The sequence below is a fragment of the Salminus brasiliensis genome, chromosome 25, assembly GCF_030463535.1.
Source record: "Salminus brasiliensis chromosome 25, fSalBra1.hap2, whole genome shotgun sequence".
In the NCBI taxonomy this organism is placed as follows: Eukaryota; Metazoa; Chordata; class Actinopteri; order Characiformes; family Bryconidae; genus Salminus; species Salminus brasiliensis.
Window position 1 is genome coordinate 16,830,576 of NC_132902.1, and position 26,487 is coordinate 16,857,062.

At 42.4% G+C, this 26,487-nt stretch overlaps 1 protein-coding gene across 2 annotated transcripts in view; it reads right to left on the minus strand.

The window, feature by feature from the left end:
- plekhg4 (pleckstrin homology domain containing, family G (with RhoGef domain) member 4) overlaps positions 1–25,606 on the minus strand; it is an 85,609-nt gene extending 60,003 nt beyond the window's left edge. For both annotated transcript variants that reach the window (XM_072671015.1, XM_072671014.1), the window contains exons 1-3: positions 25,493–25,606; positions 6,678–6,875; positions 1–1,879 (exon numbers count right to left, since the gene is read on the minus strand). The exon at positions 1–1,879 is cut by the window's left edge and continues 462 nt beyond it. In XM_072671015.1, coding sequence (XP_072527116.1) covers positions 1–1,879; positions 6,678–6,875; positions 25,493–25,495 — 2,080 coding nt within the window. In that variant the 5' untranslated portion in view covers positions 25,496–25,606. The remainder of the gene's footprint in view (positions 1,880–6,677; positions 6,876–25,492) is intronic.
- Positions 25,607–26,487: the final 881 nt, after the last annotated feature.

A 26,487-nucleotide genomic window follows, 5' to 3' on the forward strand; every position in this document is an offset into this window, starting at 1 on the left:
TGCTTACACTTGGGCTAGATTTGGGTGTGGAATCCACCAAACCTGTCTGAGGAGTCTCTCTTTTGTCTTCCACATGAACTGCTGCTCTGTCTTTGTCCTCTCCACCTTTGCTCCCTCTCTCCATCTCCTCTCCTGTCTCGCTCACCTCCTTGCATGTGTTCTTGCTCTTTCGTTGCTGCTCTTTTGAGCTCACTTCCTCTACCTTTACCTCTGCCTCAGTTTCTGTGTCTGTATCTCCCTCACTTCTGCTCTCAAGATCTTTCTCATCTGTCCTCTCCTGACCTGGACCAACAGCTGTAACTCGAACCTCCCCAGGCTGTGTGGGCACAAAGGCACATTCTACCTGCCCCCCCAGGGGACCTGCTGACCCAAGCTTGCACTCCTCAACATCACAGAAGCTGGGAGTGCTTTCACTACCAGATTCTCTACCACACAGACCATTCTCGATACTGCATGGATCATGCTCAGTGGCTGCTGTCTGACCGGCCGACTGAACTTCCGGATCCTCTGATTCAGGGTCAGCTGATGCTGATGCTGCTGTATGAGAGTGTGTAGGTACCAGAATCTGGCTGGTCTCTGCTTGTGTGTCTAATTGCTTCTTAGCATATTCAGAGGCTTCTTCGAGCTCAGATATTTGTATGTCAACACCCGTTGTCACCTTCAGGCAACTATCTGTTGAAATCTCACTTTCATCTTTCTGCTCTCTCATTTCTAAGTCACTGGTATCACCATTTATCATAGGCTGATCAGAATTTGAGCCTTGGTTTGTGTCCTCTGGTTCAATATGATTGGCTACTGGACAGAGATGGAGGTCATTCAACATTTCAGTGTCTGAACTCAACATGTTTTTTGCTTTAGAGTCACAACCTGTTCTGCTGCAGTCCGTGCTTTCAGGCACACACACTCTCTCAGACTCATGCTCAGGCGTACGGTCAGAGGGGGCTGTACCTGTATCTGCAGCACAGGTGACTTCGCATTGACTTTGAACCTGCCGTCGCTGGTTGTGTGCATCTTCAGGAGGGGTGCAGGTCACCTTAGGCTGAAAAGAGTCACTCAGGTTCTCCTCAATCAGCATGGCGCACACCATACTTTGGGAGCATGAGGTGTTTTTTATAGGGCTCTGGGAAAGAATAGTGCCGGGCTGCATTGGTGAAGGCCCTGAAGTCCGTGGCTTGTGTAGGTTTCTGTAGTTCATGCTTATAGACTGAGTCAAAGAGCCTTTCTGCGGGGAAAAACGAGGCAGCTCAATTTCCGACAGCTCCACGTACTCGCCCTCAGAATCATCAGCGACGCTGATCGAACTCCGCCCACTGCTGTCTTTACTAGACTGTTCCTGAAGACCATGAAGGACCTTAATTCCCTTACGCTGATCCTCCCTCTCTTCTGACTGGCCCGTGAAAGGGTCGATCAAAATCCCACTGCTTGAGTCAGCAGAGCAATCTTCATGCTCTGCATCAGAATCTTCTCTGACGTCCTTCACCCTTCCAACCCCAACTTTTGGGGGTTTGCTGATAAACTCAGGGTTCACCACATCCTCCCAGGGCACTCGGAAAATATTGTTATCTGCAGAGAGGAGGCAGTGCGCCAGTGCAGCTCGGCCATCCCCGCACTTCTCCTGGTTGATGGAGTCCAGCCAGGCCATGGTGAAGAGAGAGGGGTAGGCTAGCTCTGGGACTTCCAGCTCCTCCACATGCTGCCCGCTCGCCGACAGGCACTTGACGGTGATGCGTGGAGGGCTTTTGGGTGATGCCACCACCTGCAGGTAGAAGTCTCCGGGCTGTAGGATGCGCCTGTCCAGAGAGGACAGCTGGATTATGACCTTCTCATGGATGCACAGCGGCCAGCCCTCGTGGCGGAACAGGTAACCACAATAGGGAAACTGCAGAAATACAAAGAGAGAGAATTAGAATCCCAGACAGTTTTAAGATCCTGCCTGTCTGGTCTCCAACTTAACAAAAGAGGACATTAAATAACTAAGAAAATGTGATGAAAGTATTACGTTAATAAATAATGTCATCTATATAAATATAGAATATGTTTTATAATTAATTTTAAATTAGGAATAAATTCTGTCACACTTGAAATGGTATATTATAAACACAACCAAGAATTCACAGAGGCTTGTGAAGGGCCTGACCAAAGAGTTGTCTCATCTTGATTTGTGACTGTGCTGGACAGTACAGAGAAATAATGGACAATGAATCTCTTTATGCCAAATCTGTTCCCAAAAGAGACTCCATTCATATGAATAAATTCTGCACACAACATCCACTGTCCATTTACAAAAGCATGAACGACACGAGACCATCAACTGGTCTCTACATGTCAGGAGATGGAAAAATCATCTCTAAAAGATCCTCAAATGCAGCATGGATAACTGGCTTTCTCCCTACAGACTGTGATAGTGTGTCACCGGCACACTGAGCCACTCTGTAACGTGATGCGAACGGCCCCAGATATGCCAGCGATGGATCGAATATTCTCCCGGAATCTGACTCTGGGGCGGCAAATGACCCGAGGTTTCGTTTCAAAGCGAATGCTGGAGAAGTCTGGAGAGGATGTAGGGTAGTGTGTCGCAGGCGGAGGCCGTTAGGGGGGTGAAAGGGCTTTTTATTCGTAGAGCAGTCATCCTGCTCTAGCTGCTGGTTCCCATTATGATATCATTATATGCCATACAGGCCTCTAAACGCCGACCCCTGTGTCCCTTGCATGGTGAAGATCGTGAGGCACCCCACTGACCCCAGGTGCAGCAAGGAGGAGATTTTCCCACACAGTTCGAGAGAAAGGATACACACACAGGAAATGAATGCAGAGCAACACAATCACCACCAAACACATACACAGACAGGGTCAGAAAAATAGCAACACAGTCCTCATACACAATATTTCGATGCCTTCAACGTCTCTAGGGTTAAAGTTTCTACGGTTTGCGTTGACCAGACTTCTGATTGGTGTAGAAACTTAACAAGACCTATAATAGAGGGTACACGTGACGTCACAGGTGATGGGAGCCACTGCGGTCAAACACACTGAGTGGCAAAAAGACAGACTGACGAAGTGGCAGTGTTGAACTGCTGCAGTTCAAACAAACAAAAAACAATTGTAATCCAGGCATCGAAACAAGTGGAAACTCACATTTGGTAATGTCATGCTCTGAAAACAGGTGGGGAGGATTTAGCGACATGCTAAGTTTCATTAAAAGCAAACCTGGATAATGCAAGTTTACTCAGTGTCTGTTTCACTTGTAAAAGCAGCCATGCTGCAGAACGTTTCACCACTCAGTCCGACTAAAGGAGACGTGCCGTCAGTGTGTACCCTCTATCGGTCCAAAGCACTGACATGCCAACTACTGTTCAAAATAAAGGTCCCTCACAGTTACATTCTATCCAATTTACTTCAACTTGTATAAATGTCATTATACTAAAACAGTATAACAAAACACGGTGCAGAGTAAGTAGGACATGATACAATAGTGCAAGGACAATACACAAGAAACACAAGAGAGTGTGTATAGACAATACATACAAAGACAATAAATACAAAAATATACAAATATGTGCATGTGCAGATGTGTGCATGAGGCTGGGTGAGCAAGGTCCAGACTAAGTTACTAAACTAACAGTAAAATGGAATAAATATGTAGAGCAGTGATGTGCTGTGCGTGTAAATAAAGAGTAAAAACAGGGAGTTCAGTGTGTGCTGAGGTAGACCAGTCTGGTGTTCTATCAGCATCACCTGCATAAACAAGGTGAAAAAGGTTCAGGTGAAAGAACAGTACACAGCTGATGTGTAAAAGCTGATGCACTGAAGTACCACTATTTTGTTGTCCTAAGAACCCTGATCTCCTCAGTCAGCTGTACGTCTCTACGACCAATTACAGCGCTATTAAGCAATATGTATGGCGTGTTTTTTTCGTGCCACCAACAGCACAGTCGACCTCAGAGGGTTAAACAGATCAGGAAAGCTTTGAATACAGATTCTGGAGTTTATCACTGCCTTTTGTTGCTTTGGTCAGTGAAGCAGAGAAAGAGATGACCCCCTCCCTTAACCCTGATCGCTCTAATAGCTCAGTGACCACAGCTAAGTTTCTCATCTCCTGCTTCGCTCATTCACACACACACATACGTGTTTGTGCACTCACACAAAAACACATACCTGTGGGGGTAAAGAAGGAGACTTTCCGGTGTGTGACAGACAAGGCTGAAAGGTGACCTTTAAACGGAAGCTGCTTGACACTGGCTTGTTTATTGTCCCTCCCACTCCCTTAAGTGTGTGTGTGTATGTCTGTGTGTGTGTCTGTGTCAGTTCCTGGTCCCGGTTACTGCTGTGTATCATTACTTACTAAGCTGAACTGTATGATATAAACAACATACTAGTATTGTGAACATATTGGTGTATTTTGTGAGCTTAAAAATATAAAAGCTTGTTGGTGAATCAATTAAAAGTACACTATCTGGACAAAAGTATTGGGACAGCAACTCTTTTATTGTTTCTTTGGAAATCAAGGGTATATAAAAACAAGAAGTTACCCTGCTTTTGTTGAAGCAACTGTCTCTACTGTCCAGGGAAGAAGGCTTTCTACTAGATTTTAGAGCACTGCTGTGAGGATTTGATTGCATTCAGCGACAAGAGTTTTAGTGAGGTCAGGATGTTGGATGATCACCACCCCACCTCAACCTCAGCTCATCATTCCAGAGAACACAGTTCCACTGCTCTTCAGCTCAATGCTGCAATTGCAGGAGGAGGAACAAGGTCACCACAGTTCTTTCACTGTCTACATTCCTTCAGGCAAAGCCTCTACAGTTGTGACAGAGAAGGCACAGCCATTAACCCTTAAATGCGTGTTAATAGCTGTACTCTGTCAGTCAAAACCGCAGAGACTTTGTTCAAAGGAATGCAGGTAATGGAGATGGAAGAAGCACTATCTTTCTATCTCTCGCTCGCTCTCTTTCCCTCACTCACCCTTGGTGCATATCAGTGTGACACAAGCTAATATTACACTCTAATTAAAAATGGTTCTATATAGTACTAATAAATGATCCACAGAAAGCTTAAACAACACTTGTAAGGGCGTACGGGTCTATGTACATCCACTGTTTGTCAGCAACAAGTGGCAATGTTAAGCTGAGAGGGTGTTGCTCTCTTTGCTTTGGGTATGCGTGTATGTATATGGGTGTGTGTATGTGAGAGAAAGGCTATGTGTTGACAGCATCACTCAAAAGATGCATGAAAAAGGCTTCCTTCCTTTCGGACGCTACCCATTAGAGGCCTTGGCAACTTTATGGAGCACTAAAAGTGGGCTATTCCTGTCCAGGGTTTTAGATAAGAACATACAGAAACACAATTTCTGTACAAACGCTACACTGTTGTTCACAGGGTAGAAAATGTACAGTCAGATTTTGTACTTTATTCATTTATGTTTATTTATTGATTTATTAATTATTTATTTATGTTGGGCGGCGTGGGCTGATTTTATTAACCTTTTCACACTTTCTGTGATAAACATTTCAAATATTGGCATTTCAAAGTCAAACAAATGGCATATTTAAACAACATTAATCCAAATAACAAGCTAAGCTGAATTAGGAGGCAGCTGCTACACAGATCTGCCAAGTCAAAACAATACACTGACCGATAAAGAATTTTAGCTGTTTTTGACTGTGCACCCCTATGTTGTATGCAATTGTACACATTATTTATGTCTTTACTGTCTATACATTTATTTTGTATTGTATTACATATTTGTCATGATCTATAACTTTATATTGCTATGACACTTTATTTATTTATTGTCTGGTTGTATAAATGTCTTTTCTATTTATATATGCAGTTATTCAGTGTTCTAGAAGTATCGATGCTATCCCCAAAATATACGCAAAACAGCAGAACATCACGATAATAACAAAATATCATTGGATTGCCCACCCCTACACACTACACAGACTACACACACACAAAATGCTCCTGCACTCAAAACAGCTGCTAACTAAAGTCTCACTAGGTCAAGTGGGTGGTATATATAGCTTACAGCCTCACGGGTTGCCAAGACAGGGGAACCGTAAATGAAATCGAGCCTTAAGCATGTGTGTGTGTGTGTGTGTGTGTGTGTGTGTGCACGATACAGGCATAAGAGGGAGAGGGAGGGAGAAAGAGAGAGCGCGCTCGCGCAAAAGAGAGAGAGAGAGTGTGTGCCTGTGTGAGTTTTGGCTGGGAAAATTCCCTCAGCTTCTTTGAATCACTGATAGGGCTTCTGGGGCTGCTTCTCAAATAACCCAAAACAAGAAGTGCTAACAAAAACATTTGAGCTTGCTAGCTTTCCAACACTTTTGTCTGAGGTGTGTATGTATTGGTGTCCTGACTGCACCCACATGATGACTAATATTGAGTAGAGGGAGAGCGGCTCACCTACCCAAACATGACACACCACAGTGCTATCTCAGGCATGACGCTACATGACTAGAAAGAGAGCGACAGTGTGGCTTTGCCATGACAGAAAAACAAAACAGGCTGCAGAGAACAAGAGGCGAGAAAGGAAAAGACGATGAGTAAGTGGAGCGAAATTCACAAGGACCGCAGTGAGTCATTTACATCATGTGGGTAGCTACAGGATATACATCAAAGCTATAGAGATGGTGAGGAAGAAGGGAGAAGAAGGAAAAGGCTGGTGAGGCACTCACGCATGCGTCCTGCTGGATGCTTTGGAGGATTTGTTTGGCAGGCACAAGGAAGTCGATGAGATAGCGCAGCCCGTCTCCGTGGTACAGCGACTCCACAACGTCCAGCACCTGGCAGAGAACGGTGGCCCCGGTGGCTTCGAATGGTGGGTAGAGGGCCGCAAGCTTGCTCTGGATGCAGTTGTCCAGAGATTCAGAGTCCTGTAGACACACAAACACAGAGAGAGTACACCTGTTAGTCTTCAGCATACACCTGTTAGCCCTTGCTGCCCTGTCATTAAGGCGACGCTGATAGCGCACCCTTGTGGAGAAACTTCTACCTGTAAACATAAGCCAGTCAGTCGGTGAGAATGCGAATTGTATGCCACGTCCATGAGATGCTATGCAAAATACGATAATTTGAAATACGCTTGGATATACACTACATGGACAAAGTAGTGAGACACCTGCTCACTGAAATCAAAGATATTAAAAAATAAAGTTGATCCTGCTGTTGTTGGAGTAACTGTCTTTACTGTCCAGGGAAGGCCTTCTGCTATATTTTGGAGCCTTGCTGTAAGGATTTGACTGCATTCAGTGACAAGAGTGTTAGTGAGGTCAGGATGTTGGATGATCAACACTCTACCACATCCCCAACTCATCCAAAAAGTATCGAATGGAGCACCAACCATCATTCCAGAGAACACAGTTCCACTGCTCCACAGCTCAATGCTGGGGGGCTTTATGCCCCTCTAAACCACATTAGGTATGACATTAGGCATGGTGCCAGCAGGTTTCCTATTCTATTGACAATACTTCTCTACGGGGATCTGTGTCAGCAATGGGTGGTAAATACTTTCAGTAGAAGCAGTGTCCACAAACATTTGAAGATACAGTGTAGCTGATACTGAATACTGAACTTCTAGAAAGATTTAGGACATCCCCAGCGATCGCATCAGTGAGAAAGTGAAGAATCAGGACAGTCCTGGTGGCAACCAAAACACTACGGCTAAGTCAACTCGCAAAAGGCCACATCTGTACAAACACACACACACACACACACACACACACACACACACACACACACACATCTCTGTATACATAAATAGTGATGTATGGATGTATACACATACTCACAGACCAGAACCACAGTGGTGTGACGGGGTCTGCTGCAGTGTGAGTGCAGATGGAGTGGTGTGCAGTGCTTTAATCCCAGAGGCTGAGGAAAGTGCAAGAGCCCTTGGTGGAACCTAACCCCCAGGTCAGGGCCAAAATCTGCTAAAAAATATCAGCCACCAATGGCCACTCATTAAGGTGAAGGCCTTTGAGGATACTGCCTGAGCTTCCGCAGGGCTGAACAGCTTGATGCGAATGATCGTTCGTTCAGCCCTACCTCTGCAACTCTTCCAAAGACTTTTCCACTCTACCGGGCATTGAGCTTCTCCAACTTTTTGAAGAGAAATTCTGGCCAACATCACATTTATACTATTTTACTCTTACCGCAAATCTATGAAATCATTGTTGGACACCCATTGGGTAGCCAAACTTGGCTTTGTTGGATTTCTGGAGTCAAATAGAGTTAACAAGCAATGGGGGCCTAAACAATATGCCTAAATCCTCACAGAGAATGCGTGCTGTTAAACACTCCTGTTATGTGTAGTTTTGGACATTGTATGACATATTATTACCTATAAATAGATAAAGTGCAGATGTTTACTACCAGATTATGGTGGTGAACAATTTGTAATTTGCAATTTGTAGAGTTTCAATCAACCCTGCAGTACAGTAAGATCTTTACTTTAAAGTCTTTGCTTTAAAGGGTTCCCAGGGTCTTATTACTAATTAGTAGGCCAATCAAAGATTAATATAAAAAACAGACAGCAGATGAGTCTTCCAGTCTGAACAATATGCAAATTTGTTTTATTCTTCTGTTCTTCTGGGTGGGTCTGATTAGAGTCGTACCTGAATGACTAAACAGCCCCAGGCCCTACAGTTTGAAGTAGGCCTGTACGGAGTGCTGTGTTATTATGCATGATGACTGGGATGTGATGAGAGCTGGCGGCTAGCAGCAAGAGGGTGTTGGGTCTTCAGGATCGTACTACACTGATATCAGGCATATGTGTGTGAGAACTGGTAAGTTTGGGAATGGAAGTATTCACACTGTGAACCAACATCAACATGACACACAGCTGCTGAGAGAGAGAGAGAAATGGCCACAGGTGCTGTGCGGGTAAACACTAGACTTTCAACATCAGTGAGAGGGGACAAGACACAGGAGAAAACAGCCAGAGGGAAAACATCTATAGTTGCTGCCCTTTACATTGGGTGAAAATGCTATGATGAGTGGGCCAATAGTAAAAGCTCCAGAATTAAAATATAAATACGTTTTGGAACAGCCAACTGGAGGAAGAGCCACTGCGGGAATTTGTGAAGGAATGGGGGAGAGTAGGTGCAACGCTAAAAGCTTACCCTACCAGACCTTATGAGAATCTCTTCTGCAAGCTAACAGCACACTGTGCTGATTGGACAGAGACCCAGAGAGGACAGCAAAACTAGCAGATAGGATTCGGGAACAATTACAAAACCATTGTTCTTGTTACAGTGCAAAAAACAAAGCTAAGCTAAGCTCTGAACAGGACATTGCCATACTCATGCTTTTAGTCTGCAGCTGTGACAGAAGAACAACTAAAGAACCTGGAAGTAACCAGAAACTAGCAAAATACTACTCACAATAACAAGTAACAAACGGTCATTAGAAAACTGGATGAGTAAGCATAAAGTGCTCTAGATGAGGGTGTATGTACACAAGCCTTACAGTTAGCGCAGTTGGCCCTGTGTCGTCGCAACAGGCTACTTGTTGAGGAACTATAATTTGGCAGAAGGAATTGACGATATTGATATGTTGCTTACAAGCAACAGGACACTGAAGTCATGTGTTAGCACAAAAGCAAAAAGCATCTACAACCCCATCACAGCCATGATGTTATTTGCGATAATATGTGACCCTGAGTGCTCTGTCTCTTTAATATTATGGATATCGTCACAGTCACGCAAATTTACAGGAGAAGGAAAAAAACCTTCTAAACTTTCAACAGAAGTCAATGAAAGAGTTTCGGAGCATTTCTGTTAGTTCATGTTTTTTGAAATCTTGACATGATGTTATTGTAAACTACCAGATTCAAATCATGTCAAAGTGAAAAACAGTAAAAAAAAAAACCAAACAAAAAAAACCCCTGGAGATACAAGGTCTTTGCATAACAGGAAAAATGTTTTATGTATACATATGTAATAATATTTAATTCATATGTAATAAGAGTTACACATAACCCAATCCCCACTTCCAAAAACGTACTTAAAAAGAGAAGCATTCAGCTTTTGTTTAAAATAAATAAATAAATAAAATGCTAATTTAACAATTTAATAACAACCCTTTTGTCAGGTCTGTTTTGTTAGTCCCATACTGTATGGTAGTCTTGTTTTTCTAGAGTCTGGCCATTTTTCCTCCTGAAAGTGTATGAAAACAAGACAAACACACCCATACACTCTCTATCTTTCTCTCTCTCTCTCCACTATAGCTAGGAGGGGTGCGAGTGTGAGAGAGGCCATGTCTCTGCAGGTGACTATTCTATCCTAAGGAACAGAAAGAGACAGGCAGGAGAATACAGACGCCACACTGCAGATAAAACTTGCTGGCAGTCTGAACTCCAAGGCAACAATGATCCTCCATTATCTTCTGTTTGTAGTTCCATCAATACGGGTTACTTAACTACACATAAATGCACACATGCGGACCACCTCATACTCCCGCATAACACTCAGACATCAGGCACTCATTGGCAAAAACAGGTTATCAATTAACGCTGGCTGAGAAATCTGTCAGGTTAATGGTTGCTGGGGGGGGGCAAACATGAGGCTGTTTGGCTCCTCCTGAGCTGCACAAATGAGAGGCTTACTCTAGATTAATGGGAGGAAGTTGTTTAAGCTTGGCCGGTCGTGGCTTACAAATGGATCACCCTGTTGTGTGTGTGTGCGTGTGTGTGTGTGTGAATGTGTGTGTCTGCACATGTGTGTGGGAGTGCTTTATTATTTCAGATGGCTGAGCTATGTACGGTTAAACACAAAGGAGTACACACACTGAACACAAAGATCAGTTCCCAGGCTGCTACTTATCCCCTGTGAGGAGCTGCACATACACTTTACAGTATGTTCAGATGTTTGTGGACACCCCTTTTGATGAATGCGTTCAGCTACTTTGCTGACACAGATGTGCAAATGCACAGCTAAAGCTTGTCTACTCCCTGTAGAGAAGTACTGCCAGTAAAATAGGACTTTCTGGAGAAGATATACTGTGCTATCCGGTGCCGACCAGAGGAGAATGGGTTCCCCTTTTGAGTCTTGGTTCCTCTCAAGGTTTCCTCCTCTCGATCCGAGGGAGTTTTTCCTTGCCACTGTTGCCATTAGCTTGCTCACAAAAGGCTTGGACCCGGATCTCTGTAAAGCTGCTTTGTGACAACATTCGTTGAGAAAAGCACTATAGAAATACATTTGAACTGAATTGCATTTTTTATTGAATAAACATGACCCTATTGGCACCATACCTAATGCCAGGTGGGCTAGAGGGGTATAAAACAGTGCAACTGTGCTTCATTCAGTCCTTTTGGGATGGGTTTAGGGTGGTGATTATCCAGCATCCTGACTTTACTAATGTTGCTGCCACTGAATGCAATCACTCTTTTTTAATATCCTTGATTTCAGATAAAAACAATGTATCAACACAGAGATTTGAATGGAAGTCAATGTAAAATTAGTGTTTATTCCACATAATTTAGAGCATTTCAGTTGGTCTATTAATTCTATATTTATAGACAGTGTACAGAGCAGCTCCAGGGTTCAAACCATGGAGAAAATAAAAATGTTCATACTCTTCTAACCACTTAGTGACCCCTCCTCAAAGAGCATGGTCATCCTAGAAGAGACCACTCCCATTACAACTGAGAGGTCATTCATCATAGGTATAAAGATGCTCCGTCAGAACAGCGCTGTATTGACTTGCAATCTCCCCCCTCTCTCTTTCGTCCTCGCTCTCTTCATCATTCAGCACACTTTTATTAGCTCCAGATCTGTGTGCCTTACTCTGCACTTCTCTTTCCTATACACTTCACCGATTACTCTCTCAGATCCTCACCAACCCACTCTCACTCAGAGCTTCTGGTCTCAGTCTCTATTTCTCTCAGTCTCAGCCACAGTCTCTCTGTCTCAGTTTCTCTCTCTTACGCTCTTGGCCTCAATGCAAGATAATAACTGGATTGGATAGGTGACTCAGTCTCTCAATCTCAATATCTGAATAGTTATATCCCAAGGTTGGTGGCAGACTGTGGTTCATTTTGTGTGCAGAGCCGCTAGATAGCAGTGTGGTATTCGTTCAATCTGTAATACACACATACACGTACATCATGTTCTTGAGATCCAGAGAAAACACACACTAAGCTTCTTGCTCTGAGCTGTCTCACTTATTAAAACCTTCATGTTCTAATGCTGAAAAAGCACCCTTATTACACTGGGACCTTTCAGCTAATTGCCCAGGAAGGAAATGGGATCAATACACCTTTCAGTCTTAAACTCAGTGAAAGCAAACACATTTAGTGAAATAAATGAGATATAATAAAAGAGATGTAAATATACATCTCTCTGTCTGGCTTTAAGGCCTATAATTTTACCTCTTTCTCTATCTCTGCCTACATAGGGTGGTGTGAATTTGACACTAGGCCCATCCTTCTCTAGCTAACAGACCTCAAGTACTACAGCAAATGAGAACAGAGCAGGGTTTAGTGCTGGTTTATAGCAACCGCCTAATATTCTCCAGATCTGAACGACCACACAGACAGCCATCGGTTATCCCCCCGTCTCTTCTTTCAGCTTTCTTTATTCTCAGAAGCACTGGCATGTCAGTTTGAAGAGCTTTAGGCTTACAATGGCAGCAATCTACAGAGTTCTGTAGCTATGTCTACCAAGTAAACACATTTCCTTATGATGAGAAATGAGAAAGGTAGATTCTGTGTGTTCTGTCAGGTCTCTGGCGTGAACACTTCTCTGAGGATTTGAAGTTCCATCTGGTCTCCATTTCACAGAACCTTTATATACCAACCAGTGTCTTTAGAACTTTAGGAACATCGCTAACCTCAGCATAAAAGCCAACTGAGCAGTTCCACAATAAACACTCCAGTGAGTGCCTGGCGGCTGCTCTGTTCTGCACTGTTTAAGGCTGATTTCTCCCGAGCTGTCCGTGGCGTAGACCCATTTCAGTAACGATCCACATGACAGCAGCAGAGTGTGCATCACTGAAAGCTACTCGTCATCAAGCATCTGGCCTCTAACTGCTCGGGCGGGCTGGTCCGTTGCAGCATTATATTAGATTACTTAACTAATCCGGTCTCTACAGGCCCCACTCTGGCCGATGAATAATCAATCACATCATCTGCTCCCAAGGGTGCACTGACTCTGCTAACAGTGTTAACCCCCCCAAGAGTCTTCACAAAAGGAGAGAGATAACAAACATTTTGTTTAAAGAGCCCAACAGCCACTCATGACTAATGGCTTGAGGTGATTGTGGAGGAAAGGCAATAAAATTGTAGGAATGATTGATTCACGCATGGACTAGCAAGCCTAGTGCTCATCAAAACGGATATGTGAAGTCACTACAGTACCAGTACAAAAGATTTTCATGATTGGCCAAAAGACCTAATCTTCGACTAACATTGGAGAAATGACTCAAGAAAGGCTAATAAACAAATGACAAAGCATCTGGTCTGCACTATTATATATTGTTGCTGTCACTCAAAAACCTCAGGGTCTGGTGGAGACCATGGCTCAAATGTTCAGATCTGTTCAAAAGTCTCACCCTTCAGCAAAAAGAGCCAAACTGGATTTGAGCTACTTTGACAAGGGCTAGATTGTGAGGGCTAGAATATCTCCAAAACATCAGTCAGGCAATGGAGGCCCCACTGCAGAGCATCTGCTGCTAAGATCTTGGAACCAGAATTCTCAGGACACAAGTCTCAAATGGTCAGATGTGTTGGGACGGCACAAGGGGGGGCCTACTCAATATTATGCAGATGGTGTAATTGTTATGGCTGATCAGTACACTTGAGTATAACTTGAAAACGTAGTAGAGACTAAACCGATAGGGGAAACTAATTACTAGGCTCTTCTTCAGTACCAGCTGCCTTGTATGCCGGAAGAATACATTCAATAAAACAAAAAGACCCTGTTTACACCTGATCACTTAATGCATTTCAGGATTCTATCTAGATAAGGTCAAGCCATTGAAAACTTTCAAGTGTAAAAACACCCAAGAAACATTTAAACCAGATACAAACCTGATCACTCAAACCACTTCAGGAGGTGGTCTAAGTCTGAGATGCATTTAAGACACGTTATAGCAGTGTAAACACACGTCTCCCCAAGACGCATCCCACAACCAAAATTCCTCCCAGTACAACCAAAACATACTATTTGCGTACCAAGTGTAAATGCATGTGGCTAAATTCTTACCAGGATACAATCCAGATACTAGTCACCAGTCACACAAGTCGCCTGACAACTGTGAAGTAACAAGAGGCAAACTCACTGACTGTGCTGACGGACAGGAGCGTGAGCACACACACAAGGATACACGCACACATCCGCACATAGACGAACTGCCATATTGTGTGGGTAGATCCCTAGAGGCCCAACCTTTCACCCTGACACAAGTGACAGAACGAGCCAGCTGTCCATCAGTGAGGGGGGGGGGGGGGGGGGGGGGGGGGCACAAAATCTATTCTGATCATTAAAAAGAGTTATGAAATATTTCCAGCTGCAACATTTGTCTGAACCCTGGTGATCAGATGAGCTTTACTGTATGAGGGTGTGTTTGACAGACAGCTTAGTGATGTGGAAACTTCAGAGCAAACAGTGGTCAGCGTGACAGTAACCGGGTGGGTTTTTAAAAATAAGAACATAACCTAAAGACCTCTCCCTCGCAGCCTAATCAACCTAAATAAATACATTTACCACCGCCTGGCAGATCCTGATGAGAGGAAAAAGTCCTGCACTGCAAACCATGCTGGATCAGCCCTTCTTCCTGTAGAAGTGAAATGTCCTTGGATCATCCGCTTCTACATCAAACGTTCCAACTTTCCACCCTTACTCGCACACTGCTGCCCTTCCTCTCAGCGCCCTTCCGCACAGGCACTAACCTCACCTGGGACATACCTTACTTTCTCAAATATAGTTTCTGGGATGATGAAAATAAACACATTCAGGAAATATTTATTATTTGAAAAGCGATTAGTGGGCAGAAATGGACTATATTTGGCCACATTTTCAGGAAAGTCAATTCCCTATGAGAGCGTTAACTAGGTGAATCTGAGGGAAAGGCCTGGAAATGTCTTTAGACTGGCACTTGCGATGGAAAATCCAATGTGTGGCTTGACTTTCTTTAGGTTACTGATGTTGTACTGTACAACTGCACGAGTGAAACCCTGAACATCAGACCTACGAAACATTAAAAGGCCCATTGCATATTTCCATTGTTTTTTAAATGTAATATGTTAAGATTATTGTAATTTTAAACTGTACCATTTACTTCAAAGTCCATACAGTCCATATGTGCAAAATAACCTTAACATTTTTTGAATTCATTGTATTTGTGAGGTGATAAAAGCTTGCATATTTACATACACTCACTGAGCATGTTATTAGGTCCATGTTGACATGACTGTCCTACTCAATTCCCGCACATTTTGATGCTGCAAACCTCCCGTTCTACCACATCCCAAAAGTGTTCTACTGGGTTCAGATCTGATAATTGGAAAGGCCACTGAAGACCAATCAACTCGTGGTTCATTATCCATTATCCTGCTGGACGTAGCCATTGGTAGAAGGTTAAGATTAAAGATTAAATTGTGGCCATTAAGGGTTGCAGATTGTCAGCAGCAATACTCAAACAGCCTGTGGCATTCAAGCCATGATTGATTGCTATTAATGGCCCCAAAGCGTGCCAAGAAACCAAGATTGACCACACCATTACACCACCACCTAAATGAGGTAGTGTGCAGGTGTTCCTTATAAAGTGCTCAGTGAGTGTACAGTGTAAACAGCCTACAGCAGTTTAGACCTGCCTATTAATATTGACATCCTAAGAATTATATTTGCTCAGTGGTTTTTGCATGAGGCCCAACACAGGACAGCCAATTACAACAGAGCTCATTTCTATACCCTTAATACACAAAACAGTTAATTTACTTCTAATGGGAAAAGCGAGGCTGGAAAGTGGTCATGTAAAAAGGAGTTATGCCTGTTCTCGGTATATACACGACCACAGACATACTTAATGACACTCATGGCCCAGTCATCAGATGCAAAAAATGCACACAATACTGCCTTCAGGAAATCTTGAGAAAAAAACATTTAAGAACTTGTTCAGTCCTGTAGATCAGGGCTTACAGACAGTTCATAGCTTACATAAATCAGAGATAACAGTTTACCTCCCATAAAAAAAGCTTATGCCTTCACACAGGAGTAGCAGAAGCACTGCTGAAGTTGCGAAACAGTCTTGTCACATTCCTTGTGTGACTGAAGTGGAAAACGAATAAGCATGAAAGAACAATCTAGAGCTGAGAGAGCTCATCAAAAATACAGAAAGAACCAACAAGTCATAAATTCTCCAAAGGACAGAACCTGGCAAAGCTTCACAAGTCATAACTGTCCAACCACTTTGGCTTGACTTCCTAAAGCACATTTTAAAAACTCCCCTGAGTTTAGAACACGCTCCTTCAGGATGGGCCAGAAGCAATACTCATGAGTCTGCTATGAAAACATGGGCTGAAGTCCTTGATGATGCAAATCTCTACCTGAACATGTGACTTCGTTATAGTCCTTTAATAAAAAGCTGATGCAGGAAAAGATCAGGAAAGCTCTTTTAGATGACCATCCAGCCTGTTCTGATGACCTTGTTGCCTGAACAGTGTACTGACATACTGACGTAAAAAAAAAAAAGATACATATATATATATACAGCTATGATTTACTTACTGGTATCAAAAATTATAACAGTCAGCTGGAGCCTCAAACTATAAACAAATGCTACCTATTTTACCAATATTACAACCTAAGAGCCCAGTTACAAAAGGGTGACTTCATGTGACTGTTTAGATTCCATTAGGATAAGTTTGCTTACCCCATAACACTGATATGCACTGATTTGTACTTTCATTTTTATGTAGGTAAGCACTGATACAGACTTTCTGAGCAAATGCCAATATCCGATATCTTTAGCGTATGTATCTGTCGGTGCCAATGCATAAATATTTATCAAATGTAAAAACTGGATAATGGAATTCCAGCTGTCTGAAATGTGCATTTTGTTCCCCAGTTTCTCCCCAATGTTATCATTGCTAATTTCCACCCACTAACTGGAAGGGTGAAGGCTAACAGATGCTTCCTCCGAGAAATCTTTTCAAACCGCTGCTAAGGCAATGTCATTATCACCCTGAGAACACTACCTCCCAAATAGTGTAACGTCACCTAACAGATGCCCACAATAGTACTGCACCAAGTAAAGGAAGGAGGGCATACTATCCACCCAGAGAGAGACAGGCCTTTTAGGGTTTCTTAGATCACATTGCCAGACGCTAGGCAACTCCCAATATCTCGTTGGTAGATCAAACACTTAGACGACTGCCTATTTTTTGTAAGCAATTATTTGCGGATACTGATATAACTCTAAAATCAACATGCATCACTGAATGTCACTGCTGTTGATCTTCCAAATAAAGGTATGTCTATATACAGTATATGTTCAGATTAATGAATTATTTTCTAAACCTTAAGGAAGGGGGAAATTCCATTCCTCTGGTACTGGAAGATAAACGTCTTGACATGAAGTCAAACAGCTTTCTCCGCATTTCCTCTTCACCAACTGAAGAGAAAAATATCTGCCTATGAGTGATATTATAATCCCGCTATTCATTGCTGAAAAGCAAATAATCATTACAGCGAAAGCTATGGGACCTTTCCCAGAAGGCGGTCAACATGGTAATCTTTAAAAAGTAAGCCATAATTGCACAAATTAATCCATGGATAAGTCTGGTTTCCATGGCTACGCAAAAGAACCCTGTAACAGCAAAAATGGAGATGCCTTTTAAAATTAAACTGGGGCTGGAACTGCAAGGGCTGCACCCCCCCACACAGTAGACTTCCAGGACTCTTCACAGTCCCCCACAGCTTCAAGTGTCTCCTCAAAATAATCCAGGCTAATTTTAATCAGTCTCTCTCTGAAATCCAAACGCGGTAGAAAGATCCGTCCGAACACGCCGGAGGATATTCACTCTAATACACAAGTCAGAATCCCCCCCCCCCGAGTGCCCTGCTCTTTAGGGTTAATCCCCAGAACGCTAAATAACATCAGAGCCTGTCCATTCACATCAAAGCCTATTCAGAGCCTGAGTGGGAGCTACACACAAAAAAAGTTGACTTTTGGCCCAGTGCCAGTGATGGATAGAGTCCCGGTCTGCTCCATTGTAAGACACATGTCTGTTGGCTGAAATCTGGACTGTGGTGCTGGCGCTGTCTGGGGCTAAAATCAGCAGGGTGTCACAACGTAAGGTCAAGTGGGAGGAGCTTCATAGGCTTGTCTGGCAGTGTATGCATGAATCACAAATCATGTAAATAAACAGAATTCTAAGAACATACAACCAATCGTTCCTCCAAAACGCCATAACAAACAATCCTTTGATGCTTACTTTACCAATGTACCAATAAGGAAATCTTGATTATCTGATCCTGTTCAGATCTGTTTTCTTATAAGCTTTAAAATGAGCATATCCTAATTGTAAGCACCTTCCTTAAGATGAGGATCTAAAAGTAGGACATTGTGCCTACCCAACCTACCCAACCACTTAAAGCCCACAGTAGCCTGCTATGTATCTGTATCAGACAATTTTCAGCCAAAATGTCAGCATCTGAATGATCAGCAGATATTGCTCTAAAGCTGATGTTACACTACTATTTTCCTCCAATTTTAGCCCCGATTCTCAGCCCGTCTGAGTCTCTTTGTATCAGTCTGGACAGTTGGAGATAGAATCCAGTAGTGTCACGGCTTCAATTTTTGAATTTTTACGACTGAGCGTAATCTAGTAGTGTCTATTGGTCAGTGACGCAATCTGAACGGGTCCCATCTACAGCCAATAAAAACAGAATACAAAAAGTGCAGTTTTTAGGCAGGTTCTTGTTTACATGTTCCACCTTTAAAGATGCAGCACCTACATTCCTTTTTTAACACAACCGAAAACGTTGTCAACATGGTTGTGTCCTTTTACTTTATCTAAAACATTGGTTTATTCCAAAACATTCTTAATTATACTAAATTACTCTCAAATATCAAGCTTTTTATTTTATTTTTTTTTGTAATTGGATCCATTATGTTTAAGAAGTGAATCATTTTAATCCTATTAAACTAAGAGTGGGTCCGTCTCACAGCGGTTTGAGGTAATTCTACAAGCAGTTATTATGCTGACACTGCACCATGCTGCATTCCAACGGAAGCTCTTTTCTGTAGGTTACAGTTTGTAACATGAGAAGGTGAGGTTCCACAAGGACGTCGGTCAACCTGCACAAGACTCCCTACCTGTTGTCAGAGACAGTCTCTCAGGACAGGCTCTTGTATAATTCCTTGTCTTCCCTAAAAAACAATCATACAAAGGTGCTTCTTGATCACAGCTTTTGCAGAAGAGAAAGAAGGTTATTAAAGTAGGACAAAACAGAGATATGTATATGACGTCAGAGCAATTTGAGGTGAAGCATCTAGAACCAGTCTTGTGGTAATCATGGTACTCACTATCCTAGACCACAGTATCAAATGCTCTTTCATGTTACTGGCTTGCTGTTCTAAACACCAAGAAACCTCAACCTTTGCAGTAAAGAACCTTTGGCATTTAAAGAAACTGCTTGAAAATGTGGCAACGGTAACAAAAACAGACAAACAAACAAATACTGAATAAACAAGCTGTTGTTTATATACACTGAAAATGAGACGCACTAAATTAACTTGATTGGACTGAATGTGTACATAGTTTCGTCATGATTGTAACACATTAACCCAGTTCCTTTCTTTCTTTTGGCAACAGTTGCACTGACGTTATAGTTTGGTTCACATGGAAGTAATCTGTTGACATCTGACTGAGGTGAATTCAGTGGATAACATTTTTCAGGATAATGAAACAGGGCAGATTACACTGTGTGTTTGCAGCGTACTGGAAAAAGTGAGGCACTGTTTATCATTGTGTCCTTGATGCCCATTCTTTTTCTTGGTTCCCCCCACCCCTTACTGTGCTGAACTCCACGTGTGTTCAGTTGTGACGTAGAATCACGCCTGTCAGAGTGAAGGTATGCGGGGTCTCGGCCCAAGGCGTTGATTTACTGGGGTTTTGTGCAAGAATTAACCTTCACGGCTTTTCATCAACATCTCCCCCTTTAACTCGCTCTCTCGCAAACAGTAAAAACACTGACACCATATTTCTATTCAAGCCATTCTCCGCTCTCTGCCTGATGGTTCGGGATTCAGCGCTCTGGTCGCATCCAGCATCGCAGGGTCAGAGTTCACACCTCATAAAACCCAAAGAGGATGAAGCCAAATTGGCCAGGGTGTTATTTAGCTCGTGCCTGTCAGGTCAGTTTAGCCATTGTAGATGATTGATCAAATTATGAGAGAGACAAATGAGACACCATTACTCTATCACCTAAGCAAAAAGAGTTCTCTGTAGTACTGAAACAGCAGACCCTTAACGATACAGGACCACTTTTTGGGTCCTTTATAGATCCTTCCACCGATGTGAAATGCTCTTTAAACTGCCAAAGAACTATTTCATCATCCAAATGTTTTTTAAGAAGTAAACCATAGTTTTTATACAGTGTAGCCTAACATTTCTAATCACATACTTAAAGAACACAGAATCACTATGTAATCGAATTTAAAAATTGAAGTGGTCTTCTGAGTGATTTAACTGGCAGAAGCCCTATTACAGGAATTTCACAATAATTAAACAGGAAAGAGGTAAATGCCCGGGAAGACTGACACAGCACTTTACCAAAGTGAGACCTACAACAATTCCCTTAAAACTACTGAGAAGATTCATGTACTGAATGTATCACAGTAAATACAGTAACTAGACAGAAAATGACATCTTGATAGTCGTGTAGTCGTACTACTCACTACTACTCGTCATTTTTTTTAAATGTTCTCTTTTTTTAATGACACATGCAGTCTAACAGTGCTTAAAGTACTGTGGCCTAAGTTATCACATAAGCTATCAGCTATTTTAAGCCCAATCCAGTTCCAATCATTTGTTTTTACTGCTGTTTTTACTGCTCTAGAAGAGCACCTACTGTCATACTCTAAGCATGATTAAGAGATAGAATTTACAGCTCACAGCAGTGAGGGGCGTTCTCTTAAGATATAAGAACAGTTTACAGTCTGCAGTGTGAAACTCTTTTACAGTAGAACATGAAAATGTACTCAATACATGTGGTTCTAGCGTTTTTACTGACTTTCACTTTTCAGATGCTGATGTTTTTGCCCATGCTGCCTAACCCAGATGGAAATACTCCATAGCACCATCCCTTGGACTTGGACTTGCCTTCCCTTGGACTTGAACAATGTTTTCAACGAATGTTTTTCGATCACTCAGGAAAACCAAATCATAGGAGATTCAAAGCACCTATACGCACACAGTGATTTCACTGCAGTGTTTGTAAGGAACTGGGAACTGAATGATTAGGGGGGATCCGTCAGACTGGATTATAAGATTTTGAACACACTATAAAGAGGTCATTTTTAAAAAGTTGGCTACCAAGCAAACTAAATTACATCTAATTTACATTTACTGACACCATATAGAAAATGATCTCTAGAAACACTAAGATTGGTTGGTCCTTTTCACACGTTTTCACATTTGTTTTTTTCCAGACCCAGGAGCACATGCTCTGAGCGTTCGGTAAGTTTGGTCAGGTGTTAAGGCTGTTTTAGAGCCTAGGAGCTGTCCAGAGAACTAATAACTGGTCCTCTTGAAATCAGTGGCCTGGGCTTCGCTTCTAGTGGTCTCTGGTGCAATCCTGGTGTGGAAGCTACTGGCAATGCCATGGCTAATAAAACTTCTCCTACAAGAACTGCTCCTTGTTTGCAGATGCTCTTGCATTGTGAAATGTCATGACTCTGGATTGTTGTATGGAAAAGCAGGAAGAGGTCCTAGGCTGAACCTAGGTCCTACCATTCTGGAAAAAGGCAGGCAGAAAAGACAATGCCTAGAATCGGTCCTGGATGCAGACAAGTGTAAATGCTGTGTAAATGTACTGATGATCCACGATATGCTCAGAGAATTGTACTGTTAATCACACTAACTAAACTAACTAAACTAAACTCAACTCACAATAATGGTAAAATAGTCCCACCTCATCTTCCAACTTATCATCACATACACACTGTCCTGAAAATGCCTTTGTGATATTTTAAAGTTGCCATGTTTCCCAGCTCTGAGAGAGAGAGTGACACACACAAGGTCACGTTTTCTACACGACTGAGCAGGTCTGATCGGACGAGGCCTAGACAGCATTTCTCTTACACAGCAAAATAAACATCAGTCAACCATGACTTGTGCTATTCCACACACACACACACAAAACCTGCTCTGTTAGATTTGTATTATACCCACACACACGTAAAACACTCTCTCTCTCTCTCTCTCTCTCTCTCTCTCTCTCACACACACATATTCACACGCCACAGTCTGTACAATACCCCAGCACTTAAATCTATACTGACTTTGCTCCAGACAGTCCTGGGGTCAAGGCGTTTTGCTATTCATACAGAGCACCTATCTGCACGCATTACAGCATTTTCTCAGTCCTTTAGGACTCCAGTAGACTTCTTACCCAGAATTAGCCGGCAGTAAACTGATCACACTCACACACTCTTTCCTCTGATGAGTTAACCAGTAACACTTCACACACGACCTCCACCTTGAGAACAGATAGACACTCAGGCCTCTCGTCTCTTTGAGTAAACACGCACATCTGGCCGCCATTCCCAAAACAATTACTCTTCAAATAAGGGCCTGACTGAACTTTTTGTGACTGATAACTATTTTAATGAGCTAAACAATCTGCTAACCAGTAATAAGTGACTGATGTATTTCATATGGTCTAAAATGAAACAGACTAACATACATACATATATACATACATATATATATATATATATATACACACACACACACACACATTATATATATATATATAATGTGTGTGTGTGTGTGTATATATATATATATGTATGTATATATGTATGTATGTTAGTCTGTTTCATTTTAGACCATATGAAATACATCAGTCACTTATTACTGGTTAGCAGATTGTTTAGCTCAGATTGTTTAGACCATATGAAATACATCAGTCACTTATTACTGGTTAGCAGATTGTTTAGCTCATTAAAATATATATATATATATATATATATATATATATATATATATATATATATATATATATATATATATATATATATATATTTGCTGTTTTTCACTTTTTGACTTAATTTCTTTCATGATGGTTCATGATGACTGGACCAAAATGCACCAAACTAACCTGGAATAAATTATGAAAAAGTATTGGAACACCTGCTTATTTATTGTTTCTTAAGAAATAAAAGGTATGAAGAAGAGTTTGGAGTAACTGTCTCTACTGTCCAGGAAAGGCTTTCTACTAGATCTTGGAGCATTGTAGTTCAGAAACAAGAGCGTTAGTGATGTCAGGATGGTGGATGATCACCACCCCACCTCATCCACAACCCTCTCAACTCATCCCAAAAGCTGAGCACCAATCATCATTTCAGGGAACTCAGTTCCACTGCTCCACAGCTCAATGCTTCTATTGCCAATACTTCTCTACAGGGACTACACAAGCTGTGTGTTTGTGTGTATGCATTTGCACATCTGTGGCAGCAAGGCAATATCCATGCTTTTGTTATGGAACTACGACAGTGTTTTGTGGTACACGTGAGCAAGTGATGCCTGTCGGCTCACCCCTCTGTTTACATAGGCGCTTTTCTTCAAAGCGCAAGAGTTTCTACAGTACAACAACCACTAATCAGTGCTGCTCGTCGGCAGGATGCTTGATGATTCTAATTAGTATTAGTCACTAGATATACCGGTCGGGCCCTTCTTCAAACACAGCTACTAGATAACCTAGATAATGGCCTCCGGACCACCTCACCCGAAGCAGTACGGACGGAGTTACACACTGTAGGCTGTGCCAAGTCACGCAGACTCAAAACCTGAAAGCTACGGCTAAAGAAAGGCCAGACGTGAAAAGGAGAGGTGAACAAAGGGCACCTATTTAAGGGCACTGACATCATGAGAAGCAGCGCGGGCTCAAATGAAACACTGCTGAGGGTTTTATGGAAGCATTTGTTTTCATTAAGTTGGTCTTCCTCTGATGAGCGAACCCTAGGGGAGAGTTAGCTTTAGTCTTTAGAGTTTCCTCGGGCGCTCTGCAGGCCTATATGTCTATTAAAACGAGCTAGGCTAATTAATGCACTTGTGAATGCATCTATACCACTGTGAAAGCAGGCAGGCAGTGCAGCTTATTCTCTTTCTGACGTTCTCGCTTTCTTTTCCAGGCCCTGGTTCAAAGTCAACTAACATCGACCCAAACATAGAGGACGCTAAATTGAATCCACACGTGTGTTCTTTGCTGAGAGAGAGAGAGAGAGAGAGAGAGAGAGAGTACCTGGAGACTTACTTGTCCACTCTCTTTCTCTCTGAAGAGGGTACATACCCACACACACGTAAATATAGATGTGTGATCCATTTATCTATATATCTATATCTATATATATGTATGTGTGTGTGTCTCTCTGTGTGTGTGTGTGTGTGAGAGAGAGAGAGAGAGACAGTGAACGAGAAAGACAGAGACTCGTATGAATATTATTTCTCTCTCTTTTCTGCTTGATCTGATGACACACACATACACTTCCATTGCCAGCAGCATTATCCACCAACACACACCCATACACACACATATATACAGAAATTCATGCAAACCCACACACCACACACACACACACACACACACTTCTCTCTGCATGACTGATCTCTCTACAGACACGCTGGTGTCTTAACAGAGGAGAGAAGGGCATGGCAGAACAGCTAAGAACAGCTGCAGTATGACACACACACACACACACACACACATACACACCTCAGTTGAGCTCATATATGCTGAGTCTCTAGTTTAGCTTCCTATATGCTTCTTTCTGCTTTTACCTGCCTCAAGAACATAAGCCAGAAGAGTGGACACACAACCTGGCCATTCATTTATTACACACACACACACTTTAATAAGCAGCCACAATGAAAACTCATGTTACCAGCTATAATTAATAAAATACCAGTAAACATTTATTCACTAACAAACTCTCTCTATCATTCACACACACACCATCATGGTCCTACAGAATCTCATCAGAAACTCCTCAAAAACTCACTTACACACTTTCTCAGCTCTTACCAACTCAGTCTCCTCAGCAATGGTCCTTCACTGTTACCCCCTGTGGAAGACCAGCTCACTGAAATTAACCTTACAGCCTGGTATACACATGCACACACACATTAACACACTCCCCACCCTTCCCCCCTCAGCCCCCGTAAGGTAAAGCCATTAGCACCTCAGCACAGTCCAGCTCAACCCCTGATCGACCCCCGAAATCCCAGCAAACGCTGCAGTCAAACTCTGCACCACTAACTCACCATGGTGTGAGGAGTGTGTCCGGGATAAGCCTTGACTCTCTTGCTTCATTTTCCTGATAATCCTGCAGTCCCGGGACTCTGCTGCATGTGTTTGTGTGTGTGTGAGAGTGACTCTTCACACAGTAGGTCTCCGACACACTGACACACTCCACACACTGCAGCAACACTCACGAGGTAGAGACCGCCCACTCTGAACCCCCGCCCCTCCGACTTTTGCCTGCTGTCACTCAGTAAGTTTGGACCGCCCACAGGGAGAAAAACACACACTACCAGTGCGCTGCTATTGCTGAACTGTGCTATGTAAGGAAACCTGAGAGGGCCGAATTAAAAGAGAACACTACTGTAGATGAGAAGGGAGGTGGTTTTAAACACTGCCTTCGGAATTAAAATGATAGGACTTCAAAACGGAAAACAACTATTCAGACACTCTGTATATAAAAAAAAGAGTCCCCATACAATCAAACACAGGAAAGCAATGATCTCATCCCCCAGAGCTGAACACATTTCATCCTTCTGTTCTTCTGAAATGTAAGCGAATGCGGTAGCAATGACAGGTTAGCATTTCTCCAGTTTTGTATTTGGGGACGAAAACTCAATCAAATGTATGTACCCTCTTAAAAAGACAGTTCTTCAAGGGTTCTTTAGTAAAGAAAATGGTACCAGATAGAGCCATAACACTCATGTAATTGCATGATTGAAGGGGTCTTCATATTGCTGAAGAAGATGCTGCAGATGGGTTTTTCTATATAGCGCCAAAAAGGGTTCTACCACTGGTATGATATCAGTTTTGTAACCATAGAACCCTCCTTTTTGGTGCTATAGAACCGTCTACAGCACAGTCTCTATCTATCTGAAGTGTTTATGATTCTATAAAGAGCCATTTTCTCTACTAAAGAACCATGTTTTAAGTGTGAATGTAATGTACCTTTATCCCAAATGTGGTCAATCAGCTAAAACATGCTGCTGTCCAAAGTCTGTTTTTAGCTTTGCACTGG